Raw genomic sequence first — 25,963 nt, 5'->3', positions numbered from 1 at the left:
TAACCTCGATTACGAGTAATGAACAATTATGTAGGCCACGCCCCTATTTGCATGCTACGCCATTACAAATATATCCCAAGCCTGCTGTATACTACTGTATAATGCCCCACAACTGCCCCTCACAGTACAACACCCCCACATAGTAGAACGTCCTCATAACTGCACCTTCACAGTATAATGCCCTCATAGCTACCCCCCACACAGACCCAATAGTACCTAATAAAAATAATAAAATACATACTCACCTAACCCCCTGCTCCTCCAGTATGTGTGGACAGGCGCAGTGACATCACTGCCTCGCGTGTCTGTGCTAGGAAGGGACGTCATTCCGTCTGTCTGTGCCGGACTGTGAACGGCCAGCATTACGTAGGCCAATGACCTATTATCGGCCTGTCTAAACATGTCCGCGATCAGCCGACAATCAGCTCATTAGTCAGCTGATCACATCGTTTATGCAGGCTCTAACATCCTTGTTGTCGGTAGCACATTTCCCGATGTAAACAGGGGATGTGCTACCCTCAATATGCAAGCTGAGTGGGGACCGAATGATCGTATTAACGATCGTTCGTACCCATACAATTTGCACCAGGCCATGTAAAAGGGCCTTTAAACAAACGGCGATTGACTTGTTACATCGATCGGCGCGCATTATGTGCAGAACTCTGCCCGTGCAAAGACACCTTTAGGCTACATGCACACATTGCGTATTTTGCTGCGAAAAATACGCACCAAAATCGCAATACGCAGAAAATTTGCAGGAAAAACCTCACCTAGTCGTGCATTTTTTGGTGCGGTTATTACGTTTTGATGCGTTTTTCAGTGCGATTTTCCACAGCACTAAGCAGATACAATTCGCAAGCGGAAACGCAAGATAAATTTACATGATGCGGATTCTAGAAACCGCACCGCAGGCCATTTTCCGTCCTGAAAAATATTGCAGCGTGTACATGAGATTTCCTGGAATCCAAAAACATTGCGGAATTTGGTGCAGAAAATCTGCATCAAAACCGAAAGTAAACGCAGGTAAAATCTACACCTAATAAATGTGGTTTTATGCTGCAGATTGATGCATTTATTTTTTTATAAACTTGTCAAATACAATTCGCAATCGGAAACACAAGAAAAATTGACATGTAGCTTTTAGGCCGGATGCCCACGGGTCGGATACGCTGCGTAAAAGTCACGCAGCGCATACAACCTGGAACCCGCAGCACGTTCTGTCCAGAAAATCGCACCACATTGTAGTACGGTTTTTCGATCAGAATTTCCCTCCTGTGACGTCTGCCACAACCTCCTACAATGACGTTGCAGGCCAGTGACGCTGCAACATGTGATCGGCTGCAGCGGTCACATGGGATGCAACCTCACCCAGGAGGCCGGACCGCAGGAAGGTGGAGTGTTCTGGGTAAGTAGGATTTATTATCCTAAGTCACGATTTTTGCGGCGCAATCGCTGAAATCAATGGGGAAAACCCACAACAGAAGAGCAACGAAAACGCAGCATCAATTGACATTCTGCGGATTTAAATTTAGCACCGCAGGCCAATTTATTAACATTTACATTGCGGTTTTTTTCCCCGCAGCGTGGGCATGAGATTTTCTAAATCTCATCCACTTTGCTGCTACTGTAAATGCTGCAGAATTTCCACATAGAATTCCGTTGCGGAAATTCCGAAGTATTTACGCTACGTGGGAACCCGGCCTAAAAATACGCACCACAGGTAAATTTACGTGCGGAAACATTCTACAATGTGTAGATGAGATTACTTGAAACCTCAAGTAATACTGCGATCACTGAAAGGAAAATGTATAGTTGGCAGCAACTTCCACCGGTGATTTGTTTTTATTTACTAAGGGTTTAGGAAACCAGATGATCTGATCACTCCTTCTTCCAACAAAAACGGCAAACTCATTAAGAAAAAAGGGGTTTGGTCCCATCGTATTTGGGTTTTTTTTAATTCGTTTTTTTAAGGGGGGGGGATTTCTGTAATTGGAGACTCTAATCTGCACTGAGCTGTGGAAATGTAATAATCCCCCATAAAACCATGGTAAAATCTAGGCCACTTGACCCCCACTCTCTACCCCTTCATATTCCAAGGAGACGCATCATATTATACAAAATATTTAGCCTACAGGCAAGCTAAGAACTGCAGCACATCTCTACATGAGCAATAAACAGCAATATTGGGGCAGTTCAGGTTTCGTGGTCAAACAATCATGCAAAGTGTGAATTGGGCCTTAGTCCGGGTTCCCACGGGTCGGATATGCTGTGTAAAAACTGCACAGCGTATCCGACCTGTAACCTGCAGCACTTTCCGACGGAAAAACTGCACCACAATTCCGTTGCCGAAATTCTGCAGCGTTTACGCTACGTGGAAGCCCCGCCTTAGAGCGTGGACTGTACTACTACCATAGAATGAAAAGCATATTAGATGTTAGATTAGGAATATTTTAACATATCCTGCTACTCACTCCCATGACAGAAAGACTTTTACGGCCAAATAAATCTGCTCCAAACCATCTTTTCAGCTACTAGAGACGGAAAATAATTAGTCACTGCTTTACCCATTGCACCTGTATGTTGTTGGAGAATGACCAATGACTTAGTACAGAAACGCCAGAGGGAAACGGGTGACAAAACAGATCCAATAGTTTCCCTGGTCAGTTTTGCGTCGGATAGAATCAGTCGTGACGCCGGACAATGCGTGCAAGGTTTCTCTTTCTGGCTATAGGACCCTGACAGGTGCACACTTTTTCCTTCAGTTGAGTCAGGCTCGGGTAAACAAAAACTGGCCGGACAAAACGGTTATATGTGAATGCAGCCTTGTCTCCATGAGCAGATCTCAGGGACCGTAACTAGGACAAGTTTGCTTACATAGTGGAATCTGTGTTACTAGCTCGCCCGGAGTGCTACATACACAAAGATCAAGGGAGGCAGCTATCTCCAGGAACGACATGCTCAGATAATGTCCCTAGTAAAGAGCCCGGCTTGTACTTCTATGGGAGACTAATTGAGGAGTTTGGCCAATATCAGTCCTGTTTACCATGTAAGTGACAGAGGAACAAAGTACATCAGATATGTCCTCCCCTGGTGGCAGGTGCTGTGTAAGGTTTCTTATCCTCATGCTTCTAGTATACTGAACTTCAGTCTCCACCTGCTATATGGATTAATGATTAACAGCACCCTCCCTGTTCAGACTTGGCACCACGCTGCTGTAGAATCTCATAGTGAACTGCCCAGCGCCATAAGAAGAGACGGCCCAACTTAGACTGTAAATAGTGGTGACACGCAGTCTGTGATTTAGACAGTGTTTGCTTTTGAGCTCTAGGATTATGAAATGATCTCAATATATCATGTACAGATTTGTTTGATTTACTAAACGACACGAGGCAAAGTCCTATATATGGATTAGATGTTTAACAAAAACCCAGGAGGAGCCGGTTCACACCAGCGTTTGGTTTCTCCATTCTGCTTCGCCAGTGGAGAAGAGCAATTCATAATAGCGGAAACTGAATGACTGACCCCACCGGCACCCAACAGAACCCATAATTTATCCAAGAATACAAATCTGATGTCATGGAAAGACCACAGTTCCAGCTTCCATAATTTATACTTCAGAAATAGATATTTAAACTGCATGAAAAAAAATTTCACATATTGCGTAAATACTGTGGGTTTTCCGCAATGGAATTTGTTGCGGAAAATCCGCAGCATAATACAGTAGCAGCAAAGTGGATGAGAAAACAAATCTCATCCACCTGCTGCGTAAATACTGAGTGGGAAAACAACGCTCAGAAATTAACCTGCAGCAAGTCAATTGTATTTGCATAAACGCTTATTTGTTTCGGGTTTTCCCCGGTGAATTCAATGGGAAGGTAAAACCCACAACAAATAGCAGCTATTGCGTTCTTTTGCGGAGGAATCACAGCGATTGTCGTAAAAACCGCAACTCAGAAAAAAAAAAAAAATAATTCTTACCAGAAGTCTGTTTCTTCCTCCAGGCCGGCCTCCTGGGATGAATTCCCATGGAACTCTCAGCAGCGTACAGGGCGGATACGCTGAATGCTTTTACGCATCGTATCCGAACATGTGAACTCAGCCTTAGGCCTCATGCACACTTCCATAACCGTTTTAGTGGCCGTTTTTGACGGATCCGTGTGTCCGTTTTTGTTTCCGTGTGCACTCCGTTTCCGTTCCGTGTTTCCGTTTTACACGGACGTTGTGCTTCCGTTTAAAGAACGGATGTGAACTTCACTTTAACTTTTCACATGTCCCAGGAAACACCCATAGAAAGGTTAAAATAAGTTTTTGGTGCTGTTTTCTGTAGCTTTCAGAGCATAGTGAACAGTTTGAGATTACACTGCTTGGCTTACTTTGGTTTTTTGGGTGTTTTGGAGTGAAAATATGAGCCTATCTTCAGGAATGAATGTTTACTGTAGTCTGTGAACTTTTGCTCACCCAGCCGTTGCTATGGCAACAGATCCGTCAAAAACGGACGGCACACGGAAGCCTTCCGTGTGCCATCCATTTTTTCCACTGACCCATTGACTTCTATGGGCCACACGGTCACTGAATCACTGAGCAAAGTAGGACATGCTCTACTTTGCACGGAACGGAACAACGGATCAGTTTAAATAACTGAAGTGTGCATGGGGCCATTGAAATGAATGGGTTCAGGGTGCTATCACTGACAAAAACGGATAGCACCCTGAAGTAAAAAACGGAAGTGTGCATGAGGCCTTAATAGAGACAGTTATTAAAACTTAACAAGAATGTTTTAGGCGGTATTTGATTTAGTGCAATTGTCCACTGGATTCTTCCGGTATTTTTGGTGAAGTCCTATAGATAATGTTATGGGGGGACCACACCCAGAACATGCAGCTTTTGTAAAAAAACAAAAACACGCCACTGGGCAAATTTTTTTTACAAAACCACCAAGGCCTGGATAACACACAGTTTTTAATGAAGTTTTTGGCTCAATTCTTTTAAGTCAAACACAAGAGTAAACACAAAAGAAAGGAGATGCATCAGTCTTTTCTTTATACCTTTCCTTCCTTTTGGATCCACTTCTGGCTTTGGCTCAAAAAAAAAAAAAAAAAAAAAAAAAAAAACTGCCACAAAAACAGCATCAAAACGGTGTGTGATCCTGGCCTAAAAGCAAAAACAGTATGTAGTAGTTTTTATGTTACTGAGGACTACATTGTAAATGAATGTAAAGAAACGTACACCGATAGCCCCAAAAAAAGGTCATTAATGCGTTGTTGCCACATTGCAGATTTGCTGCAGATTTAGAATGTATTTTTTTTAAAGCCAAAACCAGGAACGTAACTTTTACAGAAGATATATGTGAAGAAAGGCCTTATAGGTCTCAATTCTTTTTTTGGCTTAAAAAACGACTGCAAAATCTGAGGCAAATCTGCACTGTTAACAAGGTCTAAAAAACGCCATGAGAAAAACGCAGCAAAATGTTGTGTGAAAACAACCTAAAGCACCATTCACAAAGCTGTATTTTCAGTCCATTTTCCTTCTCAGGAATGGTTTCCACTGCCAGGATCCATCAATAGAAGTGAATTGGTCGAATTGCGGTCCGCAATTACTGACGATTTTTACGGTCGTGTGCATGGGGCCTAAGACTGGGAAATGGTGCGAAGGACACCAAAGAGCTGTTCCCCATTGAAAAAAGAAATAAAGCTTCAGTGCAAGTGAGACTTCGACATCCAACGGTTGCCTTAGCATCTGGCCCGCCCTGCAGCATGTCCAGTTGTTAGTGAGACAGTTTCCTTCATATGTGGCTGTCAAGTTCTCCTTGTTTTTAAACAATTTAAAAAATTCAAAGATGTCCATAAGCTTTAAGTTGCCACTAAAATGTTGTTTTGTGATAGATATCTCGTTCTCTATCTCAAAGCTGTGTAAGCCGAGATCTACATGTATTGGATGTACCTAATCCCAGGAACCCAATTTACATAACATGGAGTATATTAAGCCTCAGCGATATTCTTCAGTGTGCTATACGTTCTTTTAACGGATAGCACACGGACCAATTCATTTCTATGGGGCCATGAACACCAGTTTGTTTTTTTGCGGATCCGTGTGTCCGTTCCGCAAGTTGTAGAAAAGGTCCTATTCCTGTCCGTTTTTGTGGATCAGTCTCGGTCATTCTATTCATTGGTTCGTTAAAACTACAGACCGCACAGCCATCTGTGTGCGGTCAGTGTTCTGCGGCCATATAAAAAGCCACGGTTGTGCGCTTGAGGCCTTGCTGCTATGGAACATTTGCCTCTACACAGGTCAACTAAAGAGATTTACAAAACAACTACTCAGTCAGATAGCGACACAAATGATAGATGTGCAACTTTCTGTACAGTTTCATTACTACTACTCCCTAAGGTGTGAGGACGAGCAGTTTGCAGACGACAGCAGATTACCATTGTGTGTAGGGGGACATTTTATAAGAGGAATTTTGAGCAGTGCAGTAAAATTCCTATAATCTGGCATTTACAAGACTTTACAGAATAATCCAATATTCTGGACTATGATGCATAAAATCTATATAAAACTTCCTTAGAAAACTCCAGGAAGGTGAACATCAAAGCAATAGTAGCAGATTTAGTTATTTTGTATTTTTGTGACGGGGGGACGGGACTCTCAGAATAAGTGATCTCCGCTCAGTCTTCTGGTTTTGAGAAGTATCAGATTTACTTATGTTTTCAGCACAGAACTACAACTCAAAACTATATCAAAACGTCCATTTCTGGTCTGGTCACAGCAGATTACAGGCCAGAGACTGACCTCTAGTTAGGCCGTTCACATAACGTTTGTGATATAACGTTGCCGGGAAAGCTTCTGACGTACACACTAAATGTGTCCTTAGGGCTTCATTAGTCTGATAGAAGCCAAAGGAGTGGCAGATATACATTGGAAAAATATATATATTTTAAAAAGGTATAGTAGTAGACTACGCTATTCCACAAACGGGATCCCATAAAAAAAAAATATATACGTTAAACAGACACCATTAGAGTTTATGGGTGACTGATGCCCTACAGAAGTTCCGTCACCTACGGAATAGGTCATGAGAGTTCATGATGTGTAACTTTAACAAATATAATAGCAGCCTATGGGTGACGGCTGCCACTGCTGGGTATTGGTGAAAGCCTACGTTAAACACATACGTCGGGAGCTTTTCCCAGCATATACATTAAACGTAGGCAAAAGACGAACATGATGCGAATGGGGCCTCACGTCATTAAAATGTACATTGCCAGTTTGGACCGACCACCAGTCAGTTTTACCATTCAAAAAACCTGGGTGAGAATCTCCTGTGAGAGGTGGAAATGCAGCTACAGAATAAGAAACCTGACCAAAAAAACCAAACTATACAAGGTGGGTGATTTTTTTCACAAATTACATTACACTTCAAATACACCAGTAAAACGTGGCGCCTACCTTACCCGACTTTCAAATAACAGTCAAAATATAAGCAGCAATCAATATTAGCTACTTGTATGTAATATATGAAACAGTAGAAAGAGTGCAAAAAGAGGCCATACAGGTTCTGCCTTTCCCTGGAGCGCATCAGGCTGGTTAATAAGATCTTGCAGAAAGATAATAAACTGTGCCAACTACATGAAACTCACGCATTCACATTCTGAACAGCTACAAGAATACCACTCACAATTAATGGCTAATCAGGTGCCATAACAATAGCGCTGCCCGCCCTGATGCCACGCTAACTATGAGGAAATCTGATTAAAGTCCAATCTTGTGATAGGACGAAGGTGTTGTCTGGAGCAATTCTAAGGGTACGTTCACACGCTATAGTACAGACGGCTGTAAAATACAGAGCTGTTTTCAAGGGAAAACAGACTCTGATTTTCCACCGTTTTTAAAGCAAACGTTTTTTTATGCTTTCTTTCTATTGAAACAATGAAAGACTACTCCAAAACGGCTCAAGAAGTGACATGCACTTCTTTTTACGGGGCATATTTTTATGCGCCGCTTTTTCAAACGGCCACGTAAAAATACACCCCGTCTGAACGATACGCAGACTTTCCCATTGAAATCAATGGGCAGATGTTTGGAGGCATTCAGCTTCCGTATTTTCAGGAGGTTTTTTTTAGGTGTTTACGCCACGAAAAATGGCTGAAAACACGGCGCAAGAACATACATATATATACATATACACACACACATATATACACACACTAAGGGTCCCGTTGAACGGGACCTCAACGCAGATGTGAACAGAGCAGTGTGTGTGTGTGTGTGTGTGTGTGTGTATACACACACACACACACACACACACACAAGCAGCTTGAGGAGGAAAACAAAACACAGCACTCACCATATTCCAATTGATCTTGGTGCTTTTGATTCAGTTTGAGGCGGACACAACACGGGAGACACAAGTAAGACAGCATTGATTTCAACGGTGACGGATCCGATGCAAATGGTTTCCGTTTGTCTCCGTAGTGCAAGGGCTTCGTCGTTTTGGCAGAAGCAATACCGTACGTTCCGTTTGTTTCAGTCAGGGTTCCTTTCTAATAGAAAGCTCCGATGGAACACCAGAATGGAGCCCTGACGCAGATGTGAACGAAGCCTAAAACATCTACATCATGAACTCTCAGGATTCTGTTTATGTTGTAAGTGTAAAACGGATATTGTATATGTTCGAATGCCTAACAGTAGCATCTGTCCCCCATAGACTAATATAGTATCCGTTAAAAGGGATCCGGTCAGCAGTTTTGAGGCATTGTAAACATACCTTTCTGCAACCGACATTTTATTCTCCCGGCGGTTGCAATGGTCAATCAAGTAACCGCTAGAGGTGCAGGGTGGGACTTGCAGCGTGCAGGGCGGGACTTGCAGCGTGCAGGGCGGGAGCACTTGCACATCAAGCCCCGCCTTAGTGGCACTTGCGACCATTGCAACGGGGGAATTAAACAAAATTTTCTCAATCGTGCAACTTGCATGACCAAGACAAAATGTCCCTCCGCTTTATCAGCAGTTTTGAGGCCTACAGACAGAGGAGGACTTATGGACACTCTTGGCTTCTTTTTGGGCTAATGGAACCCTATGGGCATGTTTATCGCGTATATTTGGGAGCTTTCACGACATACACGCTATGCACATGGCAAAAACCTAATGAGAAGGGTTTTATATCAATTGGAGAGTGGAGCAAATTTCGCTTGCATTAGTACTTTTCCACCAGCTTTCCGTTACATCTGGAGATTTTCCCAGCAGTACGTCAAAGCAGAAGACAAAAACGAAGTGTAAGGGGGCCTAAGGTCTGTTCACATATGAGTTGGAGGCTTTATTAACGGCTTCCATCGCAGAACTGGCCGAAAATACCGTAAACAATAGGGCAGCATGCTGTGCTATTGTTTCCGGTAAAACCACCGACACCCCAACATACCCCATTAAAGTCAATGGGTTCCGTCGGGCGCCGGTTGCGTCTGACGTTCAATGGAACTGGCGCTTCCGGTATTTTCTTTGTTCTTTTCGTTAGAGGAGCAGGGCAATGGAAACCCAAATGCAAATGTGAACCAGGCCTCAATGGGAGGTAAAAAAAAACACCACCACAAATCATAACTGGTCAAATGGATAACTAATCCGTCATATACGCCATGGACCCTGCAAAAACGGAAACCATGACAGCAGTGTGAATAGGAGCCTAAAGATAGAAACACATGCAGTTTTTGTGGCACACACTCCTGTGTGTGTACAAAAACTGAGTGTGTGCTTTATGCCTAAGGGCTGATTCACATTTCTGGGGTTCAATTTAGAGACGCATGTTCCATTTTTGTACAGTTGACATGTGCATATTAGTTCTGTGTTTTACACAGCTGTATTTCAGCAACATTACAATAAAAGCATAAAAATAGTTCATCCTTTAACAGAAAATGAAACATATGGATAAAAAAAAAAAAACAAAAAGGACATCTTACAACAAAATAGGGAACAAAAACACATTCCATCCAGAACGAAATACAAAAAGTGTAAAAAAAATTTTGGGGGGAATTTGTATTGTAATACAAATAGAATGTGTAAAGGACCCTAAGGGGGAGTTCACATGGAGGTATTTGACAAGTTTTGCGACAAAAAAAATGGCCGAAAATGCCTCCCATTGATATCAATGGGAGGGAGAAGCAGAGGCGTTTTTTTTCCGCGAGCGGAAAAACCGTTTCACGAGAAAATGAAGGGACACGCCCTATCTTTGGGCTTACGCCTCTGACCTCCCATTGACATCAATGGGAGCCAGAGAAAGCGTATTTTGCTGCATTTTATGCCCGCGGTTTCAATGGCCGCAGGTGAAAAACGCAGTGAAAATTGGCGTGCAGGCAGAGGAAAATCTGCCTCAAAATTCCAAACGGAATTTTAAGGCAGATTTTCCTCCTGCAAAAAACTCAGTGTGAACCAAGCTTAAGGGCTTATTCACACGAACGGGTGTGAACTCGGCCATGAAAAACAGACTTGAGTCTATCGAGGGATCTGTGAAAACAGGCAAAAATAGGACACTTCCTATTTTTTCATAGGCCGTTCACATGGTCCGTTATGAGAAATACATTTATTTTAATGCAACCGTGTGACGGACGTTAAAAAAAAAAAAAAAGAAAATAATCCTTAATGGAAGCACATCTGCAGTTCTCATGCAGTTTTTGGAGGCCAAAGCCAGAAATGGATACAAAGAGAAGGAAAAGCATAGCGGAAAGACTGACTTCTCGCCTCTCTTGTATCCACTCCTGGCTTTGGCTCAAGAAACTGCATCAAAACTGAATGTTTTGCAGAAATAGTTACTCCTCCAAAATCTGCTCACGTCTCCTCATGACACACACCGTATACTACCAGAACAGATTAAGTATGTAATGTAATAAACCCTTTTGGGTGGAGATAGTCTGTAAGGAAAAAAAAAAAAAAAGTGATATCCACTGAGTCATTGCGTCTTTTAGCTACACTAGGCTGATCGGTAGGAATGATTCATGAATTAAATGCAGATCTCAATAATGCAGAGCCCTGCAGCTCGGCTGCTAAACCACGCGTTTTACACTACTTAGTGTAATGAAAACATAGCCGGACGACCAGTATATTATACAGAGTACAGATGAAAGGGGTTGTCGAATCGGCAACTATCACCTATCAGCAGGATGGGTGATAAATCTCTGATCGCTGGGGGCCCACTGAATCGCAAAGAACGGGGACCCTGAACCCCCAGATCCTCCTCTTCTTAACAGGTGTGGTGGCTTGCACCATTTTGAATAAACTAAAGATGTTTTCTGACCTAACAATCCCGCTTAAAAATGTAAAGAAAATAAACGTCAATATACTTACCTTTAAAAGTGGTCATTGCTCCCATGAGGCTGCTTACCTGGGTCACCCACCACCACAGTAGAATAACATATCATCCAGCACCATGTAAAGTCACCTGACTGTAACAGCCAACCACTGGCCATTGTAATGACATCCCTAAGGACGACGACCACCACAACTAGGCCTTTTGGCAATTGATATGGAGAGAACATAGGAAAGGTGGTGGTGTATGTCTGTATGTGAGAAGTGATATGAAGGCGAGTGTGAAAGAGACAATAGTGGGTGAAGACTGTGAGGAGGTTGAAACCTTGTGGGTGGAACTAGAAAAAGAGGTAAACACTGAAAAAATTACTTTTGGTGTAATCTATAGACCCCCCAATATAACTGAGGAGATGGAAGGTCAGCTATATAAACAGATGGAGCGGGCTGCACAGGCGGGTACTGTAGTGATAATGGGAGATTTTAATTTCCGGGATATTAATTGGTGTCATGGTTCGGCTTCAACTGCAAAGGGGAGACATTTCCTCAACCTGTTGCAGGAAAATTTTATGGGCCAGTTTGTGGAAAACCCGACTAGAGGTGAAGCTCTGTTGGATCTGGTCATTTCTAATAATGCAGATCTTGTTGGGAATGTCATTGTTCGTGAAAACCTCGGTAACAGTGATCATAATATAGTTACATTTTACCTATACTGTAAAAAACAAACGCAGGCTGGGAGGGCAAAAACATTTAATTTTAAGAAAGCCAATTTCCCCAGGATGAGGGCTGCAATTCAGGATATAGACTGGGAAGAACTAATGTCAAATAATGGAACAAATGATAAATGGGAGATTTTCAAATCTACTTTGAGTTATTATAGTGCAAAATTTATTCCTACAGGTAATAAGTATAAACGACTCAAATTAAACCCCACATGGCTTACACCTTCTGTGAAAGGGGCAATACATGACAAAAAAAGGGCATTTAAAAAATACAAATCTGAGGGTACAGCTGTAGCCTTTGTAAAATATAAAGAGCTTAATAAAATCTGTAAAAATGTAATAAAATTAGCAAAAATACAAAATGAAAGGCAGGTGGCCAAGGATAGTAAAACAAATCCTAAAAAATTCTTCAAGCATATAAATGCAAAAAAGCCAAGGTCTGAACATGTAGGACCCCTAGATAATGGTAATGGGGAGTTGATCACAGGGGATCAAGAGAAGGCAGAGTTACTAAATGGGTTCTTTAGCTCTGTATATACAACAGAAGAAAGAGCAGCTGATGTAGCCGGTGCCAGTGCTGTTAATCTATCAGTTGATATACTGAATTGGATGAATGTAGAGATGGTCCAAGCTAAATTAAATAAAATAAATGTGCACAAGGCTCCGGGACCAGATGGGTTACACCCTAGAATTCTTAAAGAGCTTAGTTCAGTTATTTCTGTCCCCCTTTTCATAATATTCAGAGAATCTCTAGTGACTGGTATAGTGCCAAGGGACTGGCGCAGGGCAAATGTGGTGCCTATTTTCAAAAAGGGCTCTAGGTCTTCCCCGGGTAATTATAGACCAGTAAGCTTAACATCCATCGTGGGGAAAATGTTTGAGGGGCTATTGAGGGACTATATACAGGATTATGTGACAATAAATTGCATTATAAGTGACAGCCAGCACGGTTTTACTAAGGACAGAAGTTGTCAAACTAACCTAATCTGTTTTTATGAAGAGGTGAGCAGAAGTCTAGACAGAGGGGCCGCTGTGGATTTAGTGTTTTTAGACTTTGCAAAGGCATTTGACACTGTCCCCCATAGACGCCTAATGGGTAAATTAAGGACTATAGGTTTAGAAAATATAGTTTGTAATTGGATTGAGAATTGGCTCAAGGACCGTATCCAGAGGGTTGTGGTCAATGATTCCTTCTCTGAATGGTCCCCGGTAATAAGTGGTGTACCCCAGGGTTCAGTGCTGGGACCACTATTATTCAACTTATTTATTAATGATATAGAGGAAGGGATTAATAGCACTATTTCTATTTTTGCAGATGACACCAAGCTATGTAATATAATTCAGACTATGGAAGATGTTCATGAATTACAGGCAGATTTAAACAAACTAAGTGTTTGGGCGTCCACTTGGCAAATGAAGTTTAATGTAGATAAATGTAAAGTTATGCATCTTGGTACCAACAACCTGCATGCATCATATGTCCTAGGGGGCGCTACACTGGCGGATTCACTTGTTGAGAAGGATCTGGGTGTACTTGTAAATCATAAACTCAATAACAGCATGCAGTGTCAATCAGCTGCTTCAAAGGCCAGCAGGATATTGTCGTGTATTAAAAGAGGCATGGACTCGCGGGACAGGGATGTAATAATGCCACTTTACAAAGCATTAGTGAGGCCTCATCTAGAATATGCAGTTCAGTTCTGGGCTCCAGTTCATAGAAAGGATGCCCTGGAGTTGGAAAAAATACAAAGAAGAGCAACGAAGCTAATAAGGGGCATGGAGAATTTAAGTTATGAGGAAAGATTGAAAGAATTAAACCTATTTAGCCTTGAAAAAAGAAGACTAAGGGGGGACATGATTAACTTATATAAATATATTAATGGCACATACAAAAAATATGGTGAAATCCTGTTCCTTGTAAAACCCCCTCAAAAAACAAGGGGGCACTCCCTCCGTCTGGAGAAAAAAAGGTTCAAGCTGCAGAGGCGACAAGGCTTCTTTACAGTGAGAACTGTGAATTTATGGAATAGCCTACCGCAGGAGCTGGTCATGGCAGGGACAGGAGATGGCTTTAAAAAAGGGTTAGATAATTTCCTAGAACAAAAAAGTATAAGCTCCTATGTGTAGAAATTTTTCCTTCCCTTTTCCCTTCCCTTGGTTGAACTTGATGGACATGTGTCTTTTTTCAGCCGTACTAACTATGTAACTATGTAACTATGTAACTATGTAACAACATGAAGCCTTGTAGGGGTAGAGGAACGGTGCAGATTATTAAGGGTAAGTTCATTCTTTACTATATATTACACACTCTAAGCTCGGAGTTGTACGAATCCGTAATACAACACCCACATCTATGAGCCCATTGTGTCATTTCATATGGAGGTTTTCCATTTGGTGTGCAACATTTAAAAAAAAAAAAAGTCACAAGGTAATGACACTATGCCACAACACGTTATCCTGAAAACATTATACATAAATCTACCGGTTTGATAAAGGGGATCTACTAAAGATATTTTTACACTGGATATGGCTGCGGTCACATCAGCGTTGCCCTTCTGTTGAGGGGTTTCGTCTGAGGTTTCCGTCAGGTTAACCCCTCAACGGAAAGGCAAACGGAAACCACAGCTTGTGTTTCACTCACCATTGATCGCAATGGTGACGGAAACGTTGCTAAAGGTTTCCATTTGTCACCGCAGTGACAGGGTTCTGTTGTTTTGACGGAATCAAAAGCGCAGTCGACTAAGATCAATGGGGAGGGCAACGGAAACTAAGGTTTCAGTTTGCCTTTTCGTTGAGGGGTTAACCCGACCGAAAACTCAGACGGAACCCCTCAACGGACGGGCAGCGCTGATGTGAACAGGGTCTATTTCAGTGTGAACAACATCAAGTGGCACTGACACTCTGCTGGGACTAAGTCCAGTTCTCCAGTGCAGGCCGGACTCTTTAATACTAGTTTTTTTTTTATCCCAATAGCCTGGAAACAACTTGTAACACCAAGACCATAGGGTCTCCTGCACACTCAACAGATTTGCAGGAATTTCTGGGACCAAAAATCTGTTCTATTCACCTGAATGGGGTTGTTTCTGCGGTGTATGAATTTCTGCAACAACATCTACAGCTTGTGCAGGGGGCTTTAGGTTTCGAATAGATCAGACCAGATCCCTGCAGGACTGGCTTCTGAAAATCACAGTGATCAGTCATGATCGGTCCGGTTGACCCTACATTTCTGCTGTAGCTGGGAAAATGTAACATTTCATACCAGGACGATTATTGGGCAGAGAAGCGTTCATAGAACGCTCGTTGCCGATAATTGCCCTGGTCGTATCATTTTTAAAAAGTTAAATATTATATTTGTCGGCAGCACATCTCCCTGTGTAAACAGGAAGACGCGCTGCCGACATAATAATGTATGGGGACGAACGATCAGAGTAAGGACCGCTCATCCCCATCCATAGCTCCATGTGACAGGAACAAAACGAGCGCCGATCAACGATGCCTCGATCGGCGCTCGCTGCACCGGCTGCTTGTCGGCCAGTATAAAAGGGCCTTAAGGCCTACGTTCTCATCCTGCGGTACATGTATCCCAGGGGTACACAGTACAGTAGTAGAGAAGCACTTTCACGTTCCTGATGCTGCTTCAGTGTACGATCAAACCTTTGGGGTACTTTGACATCATTTGATTAGGGGGTACTTGGCTTAGAAAGAGAATACTTACACGTTATCAATTGGAAAGGTGACAGGAAGAGTTGCCAGAGTACTCAGTGTACAGCCCTCTGGACAATACACACAAATATATAAGATGTTATAAATACATTCCTGCACAAGGTATTATAATGGAAATGACTCTATAGGCTGGAGCAGCAGTCCAGAGAATGACATGTGACCTAGATCTGTGATGGAACTACGAGTCAGCATTCCATCCAGGAGCATGCTGGGATTTGTAGTGTACCCCCTGCTGCTTCCAGTAAGGGCAGGTGCTCAGGTGACGCCCTGGGCTGTGCTACTCACAATAGTGACGCTGGCTTTCCGCAGGTCTCGGTTCTCCTCCAGCAGCGCCTTGCACTTCAGCTTGTAGGTCTCCAGCTCGATTTTGAGCACTTTGTTCTCCTGCTGCAGGGAGGCCAGGCGGTTTGTCAGCTCCTCAAGGCGGAATGAAGAGATGACGATGCCCGACTTTCCAGAGGAAGAGGCGGAGGAGGACGTCTGCATAGCGGTCGAGCTGTTGCCCGCTCCGTCCGTGTCGCTCTCGCTGGCGCTGTCCGCCATCACCGCGGCTTATGACTATGAGGGGGGATGACACAGGACAGTCGGCGGCAGCAACGGCGGCTAGACACACTCGCCCACTGTGTAAGCACACACTGCACTGCGCACACTCTCCCAGACAAGAGAGAGTCGTGCCAAGAGGGAGCTACCGCTCACTCACAAACTAAGCCACTTAACCACAGCGACACCTTCAGGCCATAATGTGAACGACCATCAGACCTAGTTCTCCAAACTTCACCATATATATTACTATCTAAACAGCTTCTTGTGACACAAAGCAGCACTTCATATTGCACATGCAAGGGCCCCGAAAGCCCAAAAATGTCATCAGGAATATTACAACTTATAGGCGGAGATGTATCAAAACTGGTGTAAGGCAAAAGTGGAGCAGTAGCCCATAGTAACCAACCAGATGGCTGCTCTCATTTTTCAAAGACGCTTTTGAAAATAAAAGCAGCAAACTGATTGGTTGCTATGGGCAACTGTTTCATTTTGGCTTTGCACTAGTTTTGAGAAATATCCACCATAGTGTTTTTGCATGATTATAACTATTATTATTTTATTTATTATCCTCATAGCTCTGGGATATGCATATAGTATTTCCTGGGACTCTGAGCCTCACTATGCTTTGTTTTCCTAAGGTTCCCAACAAATATGTATGAGACAAATGCACTTTTGATATGATGACTTGCATATGCTGAAAGCTTTTAACCCCTTCCCGTCGTAAACAACTTTCAGATTTAAATTTTCGTTTTTTCCTCCCCACCTTCAAAAAGCCATAACTCCTTTATTTTTCCGTCGATATAGTTCTATGAGGGCTTGATTTTTGCGGGACGAGTAGTAGTTTTTCATAGCACCATTTATTGTACCATATAATGTACTAGGAAACGGGAAAAAAAATATTTGTGGGGTGAAAATGAAAAAAACAGCGATTTCTCCATTGTTTTTTGCGCGTTATTTTTGCGGAATTCACTGTGCAATTAAAACAACAAGTTAACTTTATTTTGCGGGTCAATACGATTACGGCGATACCAAATATATTTAGTTTTTTCTATATATTACTACTTTTACAAGTAAAAACCTAAGTGTAAAAAAGAAAATTTATTTTGTGTCGCCAAATTCCGAGAGCCATACGTTTTTTATTTTTCCATCAATTAAGTGGTATGAAGGCTCATTGTTTGCCGGATAAGCTGTGGTTTTTAATAATACCATTTTGGTGTACATGCAACGTTTTGATCACTTTTTATTTAATTTTTTGTAGGAGATGAGGTGACCAAAAAATAGTGATCCTGGCGTTTACATTTTTTTTTTTACGGCGTTCACTGTGCGGGTTAAATCATTATATATTGTAATAGTTCAGACTTTTATGGACACGGCAATACCAATTACGTTTATTTTATGTTTTTACTATGCTCTAGGGGGAAAATGGGAAAAGGTGTTTTTTTTTAACTTTTCATTTTTAATGTTTTCTTACATAAAAAAACAACTTTATTTTACTCATTTTTACTTCTTTTATTAGTCCCCCCAGGGGACTTCAACCAGCAATCGTTAGATCGCTTGCACTATAAACTGCAATACTAACGTATTGCAGTATATCGTGATCATGACAGGCCTCATTAGGCCCCCAGGCAGCCATAGCAACCCGCGATTGCGTTAGAGGGGGTCGCCCCCTTCTTTCCAACGATTTAAATGCTGCGGTCGGTATTGACCGCAGCATTTAACGAGTTAAACGAGCGGGATCGCTACTCTGAAGTGTCGGCTGTAACAAACAGCCGACATCAGCATCGTATGGAGCGGGTTCACTCTGTGAGCCCGTTGCATACTTCCCCTACCCGACTTTGGCATATGGATACGTCAAATGCCGGGAAGGGGTTAAAGTTGGTATGTCCCTTTGTGCACAAAATTAGGCCTCGTTTACACGAGCGTGATATACGTTCGTGCGACATGCGTGCTTTTCACGCGTGTCGTACGCACCTATATTAGTCTATGGGGGCATGCAGACAGTCCATGAGTTTTGCTCAGCGTGAGTCCGCTGAAAAAAACTCACGACATGTCCTATCTTTGTGCGCTGTTTGCGCATCACGCACCCATTGAAGTCAATGGGTGCGTGAAAACCACGCTCACCACACGGAAGCACTTCCGTGTGAACTGCGTGATTCGCGCAACAGCTGTCAAACTCCGAATGTAAACAGAAAAGCACCACGTGCTTTTCTGTTTACAAACATCCAAACAGTGGCATAATGATGGCGGCTGCGCGAAAAGCACGCAGCCGCGCATTATACTCTGATGACACACTGAGCTGTTAAGTGCCTTTTGCGCACGCAAAACGCTGCATTTTTTGCGTGCACGAAACGCACATGCTCGTGTAAATGAGGCCTTAGAAGACGGTATCGTGGTGTTATAATCTATGATCAAATGCGTCTTTCTTGAGTGATGTGAAGAGAAGCCAATGGGAGCCGAGAGGGATCAGCACTCCAAATAGTGCCTCTGCCCCTGTGTTCTAGCTAACAGTGGGGGTCTCAGTGCCTAACATCTTTGGACAGCCACTAAAAAATGAAGGCCTGACTGCAGTATAGACCGCCCCCCCCCCCACGCACGGTTCATACAAGAGCCCTGGAAGCTGATAGGTGGGCTCTCATTATAAGGCCAGATTCAGACGAACTTGAGCGTTTTGCGCGCGCAAAAAATGCTGCGTTTTACGCGCGTGTCAGCAGCGTGTCGCATGCGTATTTGGCGCGTTTGTGCGTTGAATACGCGCGTACGACATGCGTTTTTCCCGCGCATGTAAAAAACGGAAGGAGGTGTTAGCTTTTCGCCAGCCTACTAAAAGCCCAACAACGCAACACCCCTGCTTGCTGTGCGCACCTGTGATGCAGCATTTTTGACCTTTGTGCGACAGAGTGTTTCTTCCAACCCCTATTTGTGGTTATTTTGCATGCTCAACTGCATTGATGCCTTCTAGCTCCCTGGCCCGTGTTCTGCTAGCATGGATGGTTTCCCGGAGATTTGGGGAACGCCGTACTATGCTACTGCCACACCGGCGTAGAAGAGGTAGGATTTGGGTTCATCCAATTGTGGCCCAACGCACCTGAAAAGGCCATTTTCATACCCTGTATGCTGACCTCCGTCGTCACCTTGAGAAATTTCGCTCCTTTTGCCACCTGTCTGTCGGCGCCTTTGATATGCTGCTTGATCTGGTTTGGCCCGGAATAACCTACCAGGACACAAACATGCGGCGCTGCATTTCCCCTGAGGAGCAGCTCCTTGTCACCTTGCGTTTTGTGATGTTTGTTAATCCAGGGTACACAGTGGTTTCTGTGCTTCATGTCCTACCTAACATGTCGGCTTTGTTTGTGTTTCTGATTTCATGTAGATTTTTGGCCACAGGCAATAGCTACCATTCGCTTCACTTCGAATTCCTTCTTGGGGTGTCCACAATTTCCGGCATTGTCACATCAACTTGTTACAGACACGCAATTTCCACACTGTATTGGTGCACTCGATGGGAAGCACATTCGTGTCAAGAAACCCCCCCACTCTGGCTCGAGATACTTCAACTACAAGCAGTTTTTTTCCATACTCTTGCTGGCCTTGGCGGACAGTAATTTATTCTTTACCATCGTAGACATCGGGTCGTATGGAAGCTCTGCTGATGCACGCATATTTCACTCGTCCAGAATGGCTCAGCGCCTAATGTTAAACCAACTTGATGTTCCCAAACCTAACATCCTCCCTAGCACCAGCGGACCACCAATCCCATATGTTATGGTTGCAGATGAGGGTTTTGCCCTCACAAGACAAGTAATGCGTCCATTTGCGAGGAGGGGCTTGGATGACCGTAGGCGCATGCTCAATAACCGGCTAAGCAGAGCACGAAGATGTGTGGAATGCGCCTTTGGCAACATGTCAAACAAGTGGAGGGTCTTTATGACATCAATGCAAATGTCACCGACCAATGTGACACGTGTGATCAAAGCGTGTGTTCTGCATAACTTTACCCGCATCCATGATGCCAGTTATGATGGGGAATATCTGTTAGCAACTGCACCCACCACCAACATTGTGCAGTCAGTTCGCGCAGGGCGCCCACCAACATCTGGGCTCCGAGTGCGTCAGCAATTTGCCGATTATTTTGCCAGCCCGGCAGGAGCTGTACCCTGGCAGCACGTTGGCATTTAAAGTGTTGCTAAGTTATCATTATTGGAGAGAAAGGTCGTTTCTCCCTCTAGTCCTTTTTTGTTTTGGGGGGGGGGGGGAGTTGAGTTAGGGCCTCGCAATACTTGAGGACCCTTGACGTGGCTTGCGAGCTGAAATCTGTAGGGGTTTGTATTTCCGAGTTATGGGCGCACCAAGTCATTGGCACAACATACCCTTGATTACCCCACTGTTTTCCTGTCCTATGTCAGTGGCCCTTTCTGCCCGAGGTAAGCTAGTTGTGGGCAACAAAATACCACCTTAGTACCTGGAATTACAAACCCCTACCGATAAAGTAATACCTCAACGATGGCGGAGATAAATGTGGTACCCTGCAAACCTGGTAAAAGACATGTGACCTCATAGCGTGAGAAGCAACATGCATTTGGGAGATATGTAAAAGAAGGATTGTCCACACGGATTGAAACAAATAACTTTCTAGTTTATGTTATTGTCACATAACCAGCAAAAAAACAAACAACATAGTTGTATAAAACACCCAATCAGATTTTTGCACCAACATGATGCTATAAACATAAAAATAAGTAAGTAACACAACCCTGTGAAGGGTTTCCCCTATTTTAGAACATAAAGGGCCTTGACCACGCACACCTACAAATCCTGGTAGGAATGCGGCGGCGAGGTGTAGGCGGACATATCAGCACCACTATGCTGTCCACGGCCCTGATGAGGATGGTCCTGAACAGCATAGTGGTGAGGAAACTGGGGCTGGTAGCCGTGAGGCTGGATGGGAAGTGGATAGGTTTGGGCAGGTCGGGAGTAGGGACCTAAATGCCGGTCAGGGCCAGCCATCGGACCAGGGGAGAAGTGCCTAGGCCCTGGACGATATTGCAGCATATGCGCGATGGGTGGAGCAGGTTGTGAGGGGCCCGCGAAATGGAACCCCGCCGAGGGCACTGGGATAGTACGCCACTGCTCAATTGCAGTGAAGCACCGCCCTGGACTATGCGGGGGTGTAGCACTGTCGATCAGCGACGGTATGCTGGATTGGAGGCGCCCCAGCCTATGCTCTGGTACCCGCCGCATTAATGGGGCCATGCTGCGACAAAAAAAAATCACAATTGTCCTCATCTGCGGCGCAGGTAGTCCAGGACACGAGAGTCCACATGTGCATCTGCGGGCGGGTTTAGTGGCCGTCGGGGTGCTGCAGGTGCCACTTCCTCTGGTGGGCCTGCTTCTGGCGCCGAGGCTACTGGGTCCGGCTCCTCTGCTGTGGCTTCGGACGCCTGAGACGACTCGGTCCGTGCCTCCTCTTGAGAGTCGTCCAGATTGTCGCTCGTTCTACAATAATAGAAACGATTGTTGAGTTACACATTTTACAGTTTGAAAACACTGCCTCTTTGACGTATATGACATTTCAGAGAGGTCACTTTTTCACAAAGGTGAAAGGACGATTACTTACTGTGGCATGTCCATGATGTCTTTCAAGAACAGCAGCTGGTAATAATAAATATACCGGCGCTTCCTGGTGCCACCATCTCCGCTGCGCCCCCTCTGGACCCATATTCCCTGCGGAACTGGTCGCGTGTGCTTCGCCACCGTCTCTTGACATCATCCACTGTTGAATGAACAGAACAAAAAATGAACACACATGATGTTACTGCACACACAGGCACTGCGTAAGAAACGAGAGGATGACAACTAGACAGAAGAACAGACATTACTGAAGCTGCTAAAGCTGTGACTGAACCGAAACGTTGGGCATGAGAGGAACTGTTACCACAGGGACACACTAGTGAATATGGATGACATTACACATATATCTATAAAGACATCGACTCACCAAGACGTTGTCGGTCGCGGGAGGTGCTCTTGGCCCAATCTTGCTGGAAGAGCGCCTCCGCAATCTGTTCCCATGCCACCTCCTTCAGTGTCCGGTCATGGTATGACTCCGCATGGGTTACCTCGGGCCTCTCCTGCACTAAAATTATGAGCTGCTCCACATCCATGTGTCGTGGCATGGCTGCAACTTGCTTGTGCTGCCGGAGTACGGTATGTTCTTTTTTCAAACCTGGGCTCAAAACAACTTCCTGCTTTCAGCTGGTTTGGACAAGTTTGCTCTAACTCATTTGCATAGACACAACCAGTCTTGCGTGAAAAACGCGCGTTCCACGCAGGTGCCTCCATGTGGCATGCGTGATTTTCACGCACCCATTGACTTCAATGGGTGCGTAATGCGCGAAAAACGCAGACATATAGAACCTGTCACGACTTTTACGCAGCGGACTAACGCTGCGCAAAAAACACGGACTGTCTGCACTGCCCCATAGACTTGTATTGGTCTGCGCGAGCCAGGTGAAAACAACGCGGGCTGCACGGACGTAAATCATGCTCGTGTGAATCCGGCCTAAGGCGACATGCACACGTTGCATATTTTGCTGCTGAAAATATGCACTAAACCTGCCGCAAAATGCAGGAAATTCGCAGGTAGAAACAAATTTTTCAATGCGGTTTTTACATTTTGATGCGTAAATCGATGCATTTTCATTCTGTGGGTTTTGGTGCGCGTTTCTTTAGTCTTAGGCAGATACAATTCGCAAACAGAAACGCAAGATAAATGAACATGATTTTAAAATATGCACTGCAAGTCAATTTACGTGCCAAAAAATACAGCGGAGTGTACATGAGATTTCCTGGAATCTCATTGACTATGCTGGTACTATATTACGCTGCGAAAACTGCACGTAATACACATCGTGTGCATTGAGCCTTAGGCTGGATTCACATGAAATGAAAATGCTGTAGAATTTCCGTAGAATTTCTCCAGAAAAATCCGCTCGTGTTATCTATAGATTTTGATGCAGATTTCATCCTTTCTACAATGAAAAGGGTAAAAATCCGCAGCATTTCCACCCAGTGTGAATCCAGTTTAGTTCTGATTTAGCTGTGCCTATAAAATGGTGGGGACACTTCGGTCACCGATGATTAATGATTTATTTTTATTGCAATGTAGATGTTCATATTATATATTATTTACATGGATAAATACAGAACATGTATTTTTCTAAAAAAGTTTATAACCCCTGTTTTAGATAGTATCTGTCAGCTCTCCTGACATCCTCATTAGTAAATACTTGAATTTCCCATAAAATAACAACTCTGGAGCACATTTTTCTTAGAACTCTGCATTGTGCCATTCCTCTGTTATCCCTCCTGGAATTGTATATGTAAATTGACAACTCGGCATCAAAATTCCCCTCGTCAATGGGTTTTGTCCCTACTATCAGCACTGAATGAACCATCTAAGGACACGATTTATTTTCTGGAGGGACACGGGGGGAACAGCACAATAAAGAGTTCTAAGACAAGATGCTCCAGTTTTGTAATTTTATGAGGAAAACAAGTATTAAATAAAACAGACATTTCAGGAGAGCTGACAGATCCTTTAAAGTGTACCTTTCATGACCAAAACAAAAAACTAAAAACCTGTGTATATGCTGTGTATCTATGACAAACCTATGGCAGTCGATTTGAATGATAGACTTGTTTTTGTACCTTTTGGTCCCCATGGTTTTCCGCCATTCTAGGGTTCCAAAAACGCTGTTGAAAAATCCCTAAGGGATTCCAGCACTTAATGTATGGCGCTAAGTTCCCCCACTTCCCACAATGCAGTGCGGCTCACTTCGGAGTGACAATCTGGTCATTTCCAGTCAGTACTAGTGTTTGAGTGCTCGCCCAATGGAAATAGCCAATGCTCAAAGACACACACAGACAAGAGGGCATCCCCCATAGCAAGAATCTGTAATATACCTTGTAAAATACTTACCTTAGCAAATCCCTGCTTCATCTCCGGCACCTCATGGGTCGCCCTCTACTCTGCATGTTTATATTGTTGTAGTGACATATTATTCATGAAGACAACACAACACAGTGGCAAATCCTCATTGATGATACGTCACCATTCAGGGAAGTAAAGACGTGGAGCTGTGTATACTTCCCTGACCAGGCACTTTTAAGTCTCAGCGATGCTTAATGTAGAAGGACTGCTGACAAACAGCACTCTCTTCCTGCTGCACCCAGGTTGTCCCAAGATGTGGCATACAGATGTAGCCACCCTTACCTTTGCTTCAATTTGGTTAAGAAATCTGATTTCTCATTAAACCAATTCAATACAATATCGCGACATGCTATCAAAACCATTGACAGGTTGCCGCTCACATCACAATCACTTGGTGGCCACACAGACAACTATAGCATATACATCTTGTGACAGAGTATCACAAAATCATTATTTTGTTTTTTTAAAACTGGTCATCTCTGCCACACATCTCCGGATAAGTTGATTTAAGGTAAGGAAGGACACATCTGTATAGCACCCCAAAATGCCTCCTGCTTTAATGAGGAAACTGTGACTGCACCATTGTTTAGGAAGTGGACTTTCAGTAACCATAACCCAAAGCAGGCTAAATTAGGTGTTTGGCATTTAAGGTTGTCTTTATAGTTGAGCCTCTCATAGAGGTATTGACTTTGCTGCAACGTTCTCCTCAGGTTGTGCTCCCAGGATAGGCTGTGATCGGTGGTACCTGCACTAATGTAATTGGAAGTGGTGGAAGGTCAGAAGTTGCCAGATGTCCGAAACTCAGATCAGAGTGCTGTAGGACCAGGGAGTGGACATAAGACATGGTCAGAAACATAGCCAAAACCAGAAGTCAGCAGCCAAGATGACAAAACTAGTGACATGTGCAGGGACAATGTCAGGAACATGCAAGGTCAGGACAAAAAGTGACTAGAGGAGATTTTTAGGCAGACACAGGCCACAAACTACTGTAACTCAAGCAACAAGTAGAGGATAACACCAATTGCCTCAGCAATACAGCATGACGAGAGAGGAAGTAGAGTGGCACAGGTGCCGGACGTGGTGAGTAACAGGCTGTCTGGTATGTTGGCTCTGTGGCTGGCCTATATGGAACAACATGGCTGGCTCTTATGGGGCACTGTGGCTGGAATGTATGGGACAACATAGCCGGCTCTTATGAGGGTTACTTTGGCTGTTGTTGTTATTAACTGTTGTTGTTATTAAGTACTGTGACAAGTGAAAAATAAGTGCATGTCTGTCTCCAGTTAGGCTGCCAGTGACAGGCATGCGCTGCCACAGATGGGAAAAGATGTCCTTCCAGAGAGAGGGAGATGTACTTTCAAAGATGGGAAATGCTGCAAAGAGAGAAGGAGATATGCTGCAGACAGTGGAGGACATATGCTGCAGAGAGTGGAGGAGATATGCTGCAGAGAGTGGAGGAGATATGCTGCAGAGACTGGAGGAGATATGCTGCAGAGAGTGGAGGAGATATGCTGCAGAGAGTGGAGGAGATATGCTGCAGAGACTGGAAGAGATATGCTGCAAAAGAGTAGAGGAGATATGCTGCAGAGAGTGGAGGAGATATGCTGCAGAGAGTGGAGGAGATATGCTGCAGAGAGTGGAGGAGATATGCTGCAGAGACTGGAAGAGATATGCTGCAAAGAGTAGAGGAGATATGCTG

At 43.9% G+C, this 25,963-nt stretch overlaps 1 protein-coding gene across 2 annotated transcripts in view; it reads right to left on the bottom strand.

The window, feature by feature from the left end:
* CCDC6 (coiled-coil domain containing 6) overlaps positions 1-16,403 on the bottom strand; it is a 40,281-nt gene extending 23,878 nt beyond the window's left edge. Inside the window, exon 1 of one of the 2 annotated variants that reach the window (XM_075841175.1) lies at positions 16,017-16,403. In XM_075841175.1, the coding sequence (XP_075697290.1) occupies positions 16,017-16,274 (258 nt within the window). In that variant the 5' untranslated portion in view covers positions 16,275-16,403. The remainder of the gene's footprint in view (positions 1-16,016) is intronic. The other variant, XM_075841174.1, reaches the window with a different exon arrangement.
* Between the last annotated feature and the right edge of the window lie 9,560 nt (positions 16,404-25,963).

This window comes from Rhinoderma darwinii, chromosome 11 (genome assembly GCF_050947455.1).
Source record: "Rhinoderma darwinii isolate aRhiDar2 chromosome 11, aRhiDar2.hap1, whole genome shotgun sequence".
NCBI classification, from domain to species: domain Eukaryota; kingdom Metazoa; phylum Chordata; class Amphibia; order Anura; family Rhinodermatidae; genus Rhinoderma; species Rhinoderma darwinii.
The sequence above is the reverse complement of the archived record's forward strand: the minus strand, read 5'-3'. Positions and strand labels throughout refer to the sequence as shown.